The sequence below is a fragment of the Eublepharis macularius genome, chromosome 4 (assembly GCF_028583425.1).
Source record: "Eublepharis macularius isolate TG4126 chromosome 4, MPM_Emac_v1.0, whole genome shotgun sequence".
Taxonomy (NCBI): Eukaryota; Metazoa; Chordata; class Lepidosauria; order Squamata; family Eublepharidae; genus Eublepharis; species Eublepharis macularius.
The window spans coordinates 140038448-140049625 of record NC_072793.1 but is presented as its reverse complement, the minus strand read 5'-3'; the positions used below and the strand labels follow the sequence as shown (position 1 = coordinate 140049625).

Below are 11178 nucleotides of genomic sequence, written 5' to 3'. Positions count from 1 at the left end.
AATTGTGTAAATAAATAAGTTATGCAGATCTGCTTTAGTACATTTTACCAATCGGCTCAAACTTATTGGGTATTATTTATAATGGTGCCCTGAATCCAAACATGCAGTAAAGAAACCTTAATAGTACCTAAGATTTCTTTGTGAGGAGGGGTTGATTTTTGCCAATTCCTCTCCCCAGCTACAGACCCTTGACATTTTTTTCATGGAGACTAGTGGAACCTCAGGAACAGCAAAGTGAGGGTGTACAGTGGGAGGGGAATCCGTGAAGATTGTCACCCCCTCCTAAAAAGCTTAACTGCTCATAAGTTTTCTTAACGTGGTTGGATACAGGCTAGTATCTCAATAATGTTAATGTCTGTTGCGTGAGAAAGCATATTAAAAATGTTCTGTGGCAAATAAATTAATCACAATGGCAGTCAAGGATCTTAATACATTAAATGGCAAGAATCCTCCATAATGCTTTTGCTAAAAAAAGATATCTTCATTTTTGAAATCTGGTAAACATTTGTATTTGCTAGGGGAAATCCAGACACAGGTCAAGTTAGGTAGACATGGGCAGGAGTGATGCATTCTCTTTCCCCAAAATGGTACCTGGAAGTAAATATTCAAAGTTAAATAAATGAAAAATGGAAGAAAGCTAAGTAATAGCTGCTTACTGTTACACTATCAGTGCAGTCTTAAGGAGATTTACTCCAGTCTAATTCCATTGAAATCAATTGCATTTAGGATTGAACTGAAAACTGTCCATCCTGGTATATTAAACTGGCTCACAGGGATGCTAGATAAAGTATTGTCTTCATAATACAGGTATATTGCTTTATTTTTCCGTATTGATACTCCCTGTTAACTACATACTGTGAACTTGATCCTATCTGAGCAATTAACCATAATCACAAAAGTGCAATGTTTGCCATAGGTGATTATCAAAGTATCACTTTAGCAACTCCAAAGCTTTTTGGAGTTGGTAGATTCTTTCTTACATATACCTTCCAATAAGATCATAACTTAATCGTACTGTATAAAAAAGTAATTGTTTTCAGTGCTTTCCTATCAAAATGAAGAGGTATGACAGGATCAGCTGAGAACTTGGAGCTGTGCAGTGTTCTTCATAATTTAGAGTGTTGGAAAAAATCTTATTTATAATCTAACCTGAACTGCTGCACAGACAGGATTCCTTTAACAAAGGTAAATCTTTTTTTCATGCTTGGAATACTGTGCCCCATAAAACAGAAGTAAGCTGATTGTTTTCATTCTAAAAGTTTAGGAATGTATGTGTACAGCATTATACCATACTTCTCAGACAAATTCTAGCCCGAATCAGCTTTTGTTATGCTGTGATCCATGTAAACACAGATAGACATTTGATCTGACTTGTTTATTGCAGCACAATTCACAATCAGATCCATAATGAAGGAAGAATTATGAAGACTGGTCTACCTCATTCTGTCAGTAATGGCCAAATGTTATCACACAATTAGGTTACAAGTCAAATCCAACGTATCAGTTTAGTGCCACTATAGGGAATACCACAGTAAGTCTCTTCCCTGTGCTTTAATATACTTATGCTTCTAGCCTCCAGAGTCTGGGGCAAGGTGGCAAGATGCTGTACATAGTGAGAGGAGAAAACAGCAGGGCAGGTCTGATTCTGTGCTTAGTTGGACCTCTGGATCTTTCTGCTTTTGATGAAGCATGCCACAAACTTCTACTGCTTATACTACGCATGTCCTCCTCTTCCTATGCAGGTGCTTTAGAGACCTCCACTTGTGAACCTCATCTACTACAGTCTTCTCATTTATGGTTTATGTACTTAGTATTAATAAGAAGTAAGTTTTCAAGTTTTAGGTAGACCTCCCTTTAATGGTGCCTGATAGTACCCTTACAACAGTTACATTGCAGAGAGTTGATCATCCCTAATCATCACTGACCAGTTACAAAAACACAATCTTCACTGTGGTCACAATAGCAACTTTATCTGTGTCTGAAAGACCAATGTATTTCTTTCTTGTATGGCTGTTGTAAAGGCATCATGTTGTGAATCTTTTTCTTTACAGAAGCACAAATAATATTTTATTCACTTTACTAAAAAGAAAAAAATATCTCTAGAGGTGGTAGCAGGGCTAAATGAATAACAACTCGCAGTCTTATCTGAGAGGCTAAAATTTAAACTGTGTTCTGATTTAAGCAATATGCCTTTAGTGATCTCTGATCAGCTTATATCAGCTGGTGGTCCACTTTACAAGCTTGCCATGTGTGATTTAACAAAGGGCGCCCAAGGCTAATCTAGTATGAAGACAAAATTGCCTTTCAATTTAAGCTTGTCCTTGCAGATCAAGTTTAAATTCAGTGGCATGGCAGTGTGGGAAAATAAAAATTGAAAATGTCTGCTTTGTACCTGACCTGCAAACAAATGGAAAACTTAAAAGCTTGATACTTTGAATAGTATTTTAATCTTCTATGGATAATATTTAAAGGAAAATGAAATACTGAATGTAATAGCCATTTTTGCTTTAAGGCTATTTAATTGCAAAGAGTTGTTCCGGAGAACAGTAAATGCTTATTATTTAAAACAGTTCCAAGAGCTTTACAGAAATGTTGAGTGATGCTCCTTCCAGCTGCTGCTTGAATATCTGGTTAGAAAGGTACAGAGCAGGAAGTTATTAGTCCCACTCTTCATCTCAGAGAATAGGTACAAAAGTGCTTATGGGGAAGCACAGTGACTTCACAAGTTTAGAAGCATATAGAAAGGCCAGGCTTCTCTCCACATGAGATGTATGAGGCCATGAAGAAGCATCAGTTGTTCCCACATAAAGTAGCAGTGAGCCATAGGAGTATATCTAATGATTACAGTTTTAGTCTTATATTATTGTATATTAAGGACTGCAAGTTACCAATGTTAAGAACACTACATAAAGGATTGCGGTTGTGCTATTAGTTTGGAAGAGAGAACTGAGCTAGGACCGTAACAACAACAACAAAACTGGGAATCAATATAGTTAATAAATGCAGTGGTAGAAGTAAATTGGTAAATTGGAGATTAGTGTTTAAAGTTGATTTCAGTTTAATGTTGATTTCAGTACCACCATAACCTCTAAGACCTAAATACTTAAGAAAAAGAACCCCATTTGGGATGGTGTTTTTACAATTTTTAGGATCCTTATTTCTAAAAAGAAAAATACATGTATGTGTCATTGACCTGCCATTTGCTTTCAAGAAAAAACCCTGATCTCAAATATGTGAAAACATGTGGAAGGTGGGGTGGATTGGCCATTATGGTAACTCAGAAAAATCCTAGTGAATTGATGTCCTTGCCCCCCGCCCCACTGAGGCCACCGCAGCTCCAAGTGAGTGGCAGGCACAATCTGCTGCAGGCTTGTGGCCTTGTCCTACAAAGCGCAGGGAAGAAGGCACTTGGCCCAACCTCGCTCATGCAGTGAGGGATAGGGCCATCCTCATTCACACTGGCCACAAGGGACCATTCCGGCTTGGCCTTGCTCACATGCATGGCTCAGCAAAGACTGTCTGGGTCTCATTTGTATGCATGGCATACCAAGGGACCAGCCCAGCCTTGCTCTTGGTGCAGCAGGCAACCAGACCAGCTAGTTCTCTTTCCCTCCTATGGTGGGAGGAGAGACCAGGGTAAGTGAGGGAAAGACCTTTTTTAGGGCTATTTTTTTTTGTCCCAGACCACCGCTGGCTGAAGTTGCTCAATAATGACAGAAATGCACTCAGTAGTGTGCTTGATAATAATTATTAAGGCAATTATCTTAACTATATCTTTCTTCACACTTATTTCTAGGAAGGGCATTGCCAAAGCAAGTTGTTCTTGACTGTGGTTAAAAGAAGAGCTGGAACAGGGCTATGAGACCAACTGCATCTGCAAGGAATTATTTGTACTAACATCACTGACAAGGTATAGGAGAGTAAAGAGTTAGATTCTCATTCCACCAGGTAATAAATATGCCCATAATTTTAAAAATGTGAGAAGCTTCAAAAGCCTAAAATAACATGTTAGTTAGGGAATTGATGAATTAAAAAAATCTGTAAAAGAACACGAGGGGAGCTGTTGCAACCTCAGACCTAAGAAAAAATTTCTTTGGTTAATATTTTATATCTTCAGGCATTATAAGAGAACCTTTCAGTAACAGTTGTGGTAGACAGTAGTGATTGATGGCAAGCACAGATCAGAAAGGGAGCATGGTGATTATGAAGGTCATCAACCTTCAATATCTAAGCAGAGTGGTGTTTCAAATTTCATTTTATGCAGAAAATAGTTAAGTGAGGAGAAGTATTCTATCTTCTTTGTCTGGGAGAAGCAATGAGGAGTTTTTGATTATCTGAACAGTTGGCTTATTCCAAAGAAAAGTAGCTCTAGAAATGAATCAATGTCATGACATGAATTATTACAGAGTACCTAAAGGGAAAAGAATAAATATAGTTTTAACTGTAAAATACTGATTATATTTTATAACACAAGAAAGACAGTTTGCTTTACCTTACGATCTTCTGCAGAACAGTACTGACAGTAATATATTTATTTGCACAAGTTCTTATGAATCTATTTCCATAAAGAGGTAACTTACTGGGTAATATATATAATCCTGCATTTTTGCGATGGATAATATTTTATGCAGTTTGACTTGCAACAAAATATATTCATATTTCCTTCTACCCTGTCAGTTACAGTATCACACAAGGCACCAGAATAACATACTAACTTTATGACTCAAAGGATGACAGTCTTCTCCCAAGTTGCCCATTGGTGTACACATTCGAAGACTTCGAATCCAGAGACTAACAGCACAGCACATGCCTCCACCACACTGCAGGTCTCTGTCACAAGCCTTAAATATAACAAATAGATACACAGTATTAGATAAACAAAACCATGTGAAAAATACTCTAGATCATTTGATTACCTTCTTATGTATTTTAACAGGTTCCGCTTACCTAAGATGGCAGGATTGTAGACAGAAATTTATCTTACATTAACTTTAGATATTCACATGATCATTAGAGCTTGTAGTATTTTTTTAAATCACAAACTGAACTATTTAGACTTGTTAGGCAATCTTTTACATGCATGTCTTTTGTCACCAGGGGAAATAAATATAAAATATACTGTTAATGCTCAAATTCTTTCCTTAATTCAAGCAAAGCTAGCTACAGATTCTGGCATAGGCACAGCTAGTGAGTCAGGTCCCACAGAAATCAGTGAGGCTTGTGACTAAGTGTAGCTGGATCTGGGCCACAGTATTTTTATTATTATTAAATATGATTGACATTAAGGAGTGATCATTTTACAGTTCATACATGGCTGCTTTCCCCCTCTCAAGCTGCTCCCCATGTCACAATAGTATGGGAGGAGTTCCCTCCCCTGCTTTTAATGCTCCACATGCACAGAATACTCCATGGGGAGCAGGAAAAACCTTCCTCCTCTGCTATTTTGCCATGGGAAATGGCTTGAAGGGAGGAGCCCCTCCTCCCCCAATGACGGCATTCTGAGGCTGTTCAGGGACGCCTTTATTTTAAGCAGCTATTCCCCAAAGCTGCAGTGTAGCTGTAGGGAGCTCGAATTGGTTTTGGCAGACCCAGACCCAACTCTTTAAAAACCTGCACATCTAGTTTTGCCCTCGGCCTTCTCCTTCAGCTTTTTCCTCCTCCTTTTCCCACATTCTTTTCTTCTCTATCTCCCCTTCCTGGTTTCTCCTTAGTTTCTTTATGGTACAGTCTTCACCTCTGCAAGTTTTTAAAGAGTGGGTCTCAGGTTCCCATAGCTTCTGTGTGGCTGCAGGGAATGGCTGTTAAAACATAAGAGAGCCCCAAAGACCCCAGAATGCCACCATGGGGAGGAAGAGCTCCTGCTTTTCCCCTCAAGATGTTTTCCAAAATAGTGAGCAAGGGTATCTGTTTTTGCTGCTCCACGTGGAGTATTCTGCGCATGTGGAGCAGTAAAAACAGGGAAATTCTCTCACCCTGTGCTATTTTGTCATGGAGAAATGGCGTGAGGGGGGAGGCAGGAGCCCTTTCTTCCCCTACAGAGGTGTTCTTAGACTGTTGGATGTTTATTTTTGGGGGGTGCCTTTTATGAGAACACAATTTCCCGCACTTTCCTGTGTCCCCAAAAAGGTGTTGAAAAAATGGAAGCCAAACAGCCTGCTGCCGCTTTGAAATCAGAAACGTGTGGCGTGAAGGAGAAAAGCCACCAGCGTTCGGTGAGTGGGCTGTCCCTTTAAGGATGTGTGGAAATGGCCCTGGACTCCAGTGCTGGAGGCCAGTGAAAGGAGTAAGTACTAGACTTGCAGTGTCTGATAATAAAAACAAGAATATAATGTAGAAAATTAAGTACTCTTATTTCTAAGCCTTTAGCTTGAGTCTTCCTGCATGGGTCTCGTTTCAGAAACCCAGTAGAAGCATGTTTAGGGCTGTGTTGTTTTATTTGCACAGGCACACCTATAGCAGAAAGACTGAAAAGTGCTTTCAATGGCATGTTTTAATTCAGCCTTGGCTAAACTGAAGCTTGCCTTGGGAAGATTTAATGCTCTGTATGCAAATCAATACCAACACAGTAGGTGAGAAGTAAATTATTGTTTCTGAGCTATCGGGTTACTCATATTGGATTCTCTATAATGTTATAGGTCATTTTCTAATACTAGCTGTCTGCTGAGTACGCAGAGATCCTCACACAGTTTTATGTGTAGAGCTAGCTGCTGTGTGCATTTTGTCAAACTGGAGAACTAAAGTAACATGAGGAATAGACTAGAATATCTCAAACTCTCCCCTAAAACCGAGCAGTGAGAAACTTCATAAGAATAAAGCACTTTTTCCTATACTCTCTTGTTCTCAAATCAGGATGACATGATGGAGCAATTGGAGGAGCATTTCCCCATTCCTAAGCCAGTATGGATAAAGTCTTTTGCTGTTTTTTTCATTTAACAAAGTAACTCTCTAGCTCCTTTCATTGCATGTTTTCCCTCTTATACATACCCATTAAATGAAAGCTGAGAATTCAGAGAACCTGTTACACATTGAGTCTCAGTGAGAAAGGCATACTATAAATGAGGTAAATAAAAAAAATAAAAATAAAGTAACTTGCTTTTTTTTAAAAAAAAAGCCTCCCCCAGGGAAGAGGAACAAGGAAAATCTGAACTTTCCCACTGACACAGCAGCCATCTAGGCTTTTCTGCAATCTTTCCCAGAACTTCACAGCAAAGCAGGTTACAGAAACATAAAAGGCAGAGACACCCAGGGAGGTGCACAAATATACTATGATGCTGTGTGGAAGTGGGGGTAAAAAACACCACTTCCCAACAACACTGAACTCAAGGCCGATAACCCAAGTGGAAATGGCCATGGAGGTGTATGAATATTGTATTAGGATCAGGAAGCCTGTCTCTGTGGATGATGTTTTCTTTTGGAATGATTCACACATGAGCCTGGAGCCCTCATCCTATATTCAGATGTGAGCTCTGTGTTATTCTGTGCATGCAGTCTGTGAGGTATCTCATTTGGACCAGGAGTTTGGCGTGTGTGAAGAGGCTGTAGTCTCCCTCCCCCCCCCCTGCCTCCGCCCAACACACACAGGCACTGGTTTCCTGATTTGAAACAATCCAAGAGATGTATTTTGCCAGGGAACTACATGTTCCCTGGAATTCATGTGGGTTTTCCTAATGAGGCAAATAGTGCCCCTGAGTGATTTCATGTTGGGAAACCAGCATAGGTGGTTGGGGGAGAATGAAGTCCTTTCTCTCTGCATACTGCAGTCCCAGTCTAAATTGGGCACCATCTGTAGGAAATGGAAAACACACAACTCACTCCTCACTGTTACATAGGATGGGGATCTCAGACCCAACCTGTGTACTCTGTAATGTGTGAATTGACATGAAATGGCAGAGGGAGACAGATAGACAAAGACACCATCCCATGTCGGCCCAGTTCAGCGTAGACTTTCCCTTTATACTTCTCCCTTGCCCATTTGTAAGGGGCTTCTTAAAATGTGTATTTGTTTCTGGGTCCCCCCCCCCCAGTTTGTGTGTGTATGAGTCCAGCAAATCAAAGTTTTGTTTTTCAATCTGTTCACTCAGATCTTTTCTCACAACTCCATTTATTTTATGACTATAATTTTAAATCAAAAGGGTTATTTTTTAAATAATATGTTACATTTTACAAATATTGTGAGTTGTTTGGGGGAATAAGCTCAAAGAGTGGGATACAAATCCAATAAATACATAAAGACAGACAAAGGACAGACTAGATATAAATGAAGTTAATCCCAGGAAAGGGCTCAACAGAGAACCCCATTGACCACTGGCCAAGATGTATACTTTTGTCCACTTTTGGAAGTCACAGTGTTATAAACATAACAACAAAAGGCAGACAGAATTTTTTGGGCTTTTTACTGTTTGAGTGCATATCTATAAATTAGTGATATGTAGTTCTGAATGCACATAAATCCAATTTTTAATCAAATGAGGACAGAGGAAAAAGTACAAGAACTGCTTCATTTTTAATTATACTTATGTCTTAATTCTATACTCAGTGGTCATTTAAATTCAGATGTTTTGAGAGGCCCAAGAATAGGGCATGAAGTGAAGGGCATTGTCCCCTTCTTTGTCTGCATCACTTCTTTTATCTTCCCCTTCCCAGTTCTTCCAGATAATCCCACTCTTTGTAGGATGCTGCAGTTGCTCCATATTCTCTTCTCCCAAGTGACAGTTTTCTCAAGATCATAGGCCTGGCCCCCTAAAAATCTTCTCAAGTTGTTTTCTGTAGTCCACTCCCTAAACAGCTCCTCTCAGGACATCTAATTGGATCATTTATATTCTTACAGCCTTTCTCTGAACTAAAGTGTACACTTTGAAATAGGATGAGTTTCAAATAAGAATGTCACACATACACATTTGAAGTTAAAATTGATACCCACCTAAATTTTATATAATACAATGAAACCACTAATCAAACTTCTAATTTTCTGCTGTTTAGGCTGTAAGTTGGTCTAAAAAACATTAAGTCCTTTTAAAAAATAAACAATATATAGCAATTGCGGTGAGCACAATTCAGATTGCATGGGGAATTAATCCTCTTAACTTGCACTGGGTTTTGCAAGTTCCAGTTTAAGAATGAAAATCTAAATTAAACAATAGAAGCAAATGGCAGGAAAATATGTAAAAAAAATTAAAAGACACTATAATGAGACACAATGTCCAACAGAACAGATTTTAATGTATTTGGGGACTCATCATCATAATCATAAGGAAGCAGATTCTTTTAACAGAGGAAGAAACTGTTAATAGTTGTAGTCTATTTTTTAAGGCATACAGAAATGTATGTGTCCAGTATAGAAAATCTCAGTTTGATTTTCAGTCTCCGTGGAAACTGATAAATACCTGGTGGGAGCTTTTAAAAGAAAAATTAACCTTTTTCTGGAAAGAGGAGGCTCTTGTTTTCTTTCTCGTTTTGTATATAATCATGTAAAAAGTTTATTGGCAAGGCAACAAGAAAATGTGCAGAAGTTTCTTTTGAAGTGACAATTTTGCAGTGTTAGAATCTCTCACACACCTCATAAACATTTCCCTATAACTGAAAAATAGATTTGTGGACCTTAGGAAAAAAGATCAATTTCATGAGAGATTTCACCCAAGGAAGCAATTTCCTCAAAATTAAAGAAGGAAGGCAGTGATATTAAATCTCCAAACCTGATTCCCTCATCTATTCCCCAGACTTCCAGACCAGGCTCAATTGGGGTTGAAGAGGTGATCAGACAGGTTAGGGAAGCAGGGGCATATTCTTCCAAAGGCACAGGAATTTGACTAATCAAGGTCTCTGCTGTTGACAGGTTCTGTTTAAGAACGTGGTTCTGTTTAAGAACATGGAAACAGCTACTGTTGGTCTGTTTGTAGCCCACTGCTACATCAGTAAGAAAACCCACAGAGATTTAACTCCCACCTGCACTTCCTCCAAGGCACCTCCTCAGATACAACTGCCTTGGTACCAGTAACTCTCCAGAAGACTCATGTTCTGGGATTAATCCTAAAACACCACAGCATCTTAATAATTTTATGCCCAGAATGAAGACAAAAAAACTCAACTATAGGATCAAGCATCTCTCTCACCCCAGAAATTCAGCCTCCCTGCATTCTCATGTATCCTAAAGACGCCTCCTTGAGGCTTTAAAATCCCATAAAGAAAAGAGAGAATTTGGTTACGTTAATCTTCCCGCCCATTCAAATGACCACCACACCCACGCCCTTATCATTCTCATCCCACCACAAGCAAGCAAGGCTCGACCACTTCCAACACCAACCATTCACATGTGTCCCCTGACTCCCATATGAGAAACCCGTTTCTTCCCCAGGACCAAGCGACAGAGCCACATCCTACAGACAAACACCGGTGGCCTGCGTAACAGCACATCCTTAAGGAATACCACTTAACACAGTACACACATCCCTGTCTCAGTGACGTATACCTCCCTCATAAGCTCTGCAATAAAGGACCCATCAGCACCGCAACTCCTTCCTTCGCTCAGCCCTCTCCCTAAGCCGCGGCTAGCGATTTTCGCCCGATCCCAAATTTCCCGCCAAAAGGGCTCTCAAGACACGGTCCCGCACACGCTCACGCACACTCGTCCCGCCCGTTAGCACCGTCCAGGCCTCGTGCCCGCGCGTTTGCAAAGCCAAATGCGGAGGGGTGTTGAGGACAGTTCCCTGCCACGACAGGCTGCTTCTCTCACCCCAGTGATGACCGCAGAGTCCCCCGCGGTGAGCAGCAGAAACAGGAGGGGAGCGCCCCGCAGGCTCCTCATGGCGCTCTCTCTCTTTCAGGGGGCTGCCTCCGCGTCTGCAGTGATCCGTGCCTGGAGTTTCAGTCTGGGATTTCCCCTCGGGCAGCAGCAACTGCGAGAAGCGGAGCTGGCGCTCGGGCCGCTCCCGCCGTTATAAAGCTCGAGGCTGCCATTCAAAGGAAAGATGACTCACCCACCCACCTACCCCTGCAACGCTGCTGCCGGGGAGAGGGACACTCACAATGGCACACAAGACACACGAAAGTGGACAGCGAAAGGGTGTAGGTGGGAAATTCTCATATGAAAGTCAATAAAGGGGTTTTTGACCAGTATTAGGTCTGCAGTAGAACAGCAGGATTTGAGTCCAGTGGCAACTTGGAGACCAACAAGATTTTCAA

At 40.5% G+C, this 11178-nt stretch overlaps 1 protein-coding gene across 1 annotated transcript; it reads right to left on the bottom strand.

Annotated features, from left to right (window-relative positions):
* Window positions 1-465: 465 nt before the first annotated feature.
* On the bottom strand, window positions 466-10801 carry PROK2 (prokineticin 2). Its single transcript, XM_054978675.1, has 3 exons — window positions 10730-10801; window positions 4716-4841; window positions 466-591 (listed from the first exon to the last, which is right to left on the bottom strand). Exons 1-3 carry the CDS (start codon window positions 10799-10801, stop codon window positions 466-468), a joined length of 324 nt encoding a protein of 107 aa, XP_054834650.1.
* Window positions 10802-11178: the final 377 nt, after the last annotated feature.

What these genes read in the sequence shown, in the direction of transcription:
- PROK2 (XM_054978675.1), bottom strand. Translation starts at nt 10,801, where the DNA reads ATGAGGAGCCTGCGGGGCGCTCCCCTCCTGTTTCTGCTGCTCACCGCG. An exon ending in ACTCTGCGGTCATCACTGGG is followed by an intron (nt 4,842 to 10,729) that starts GTGAGAGAAGCA and finishes GTTATATTTAAG; the next exon opens with GCTTGTGACAGAGACCTGCA. An exon ending in GTCATCCTTTGAGTCATAAA is followed by an intron (nt 592 to 4,715) that starts GTTAGTATGTTA and finishes ATTTACTTCCAG; the next exon opens with GTACCATTTTGGGGAAAGAG.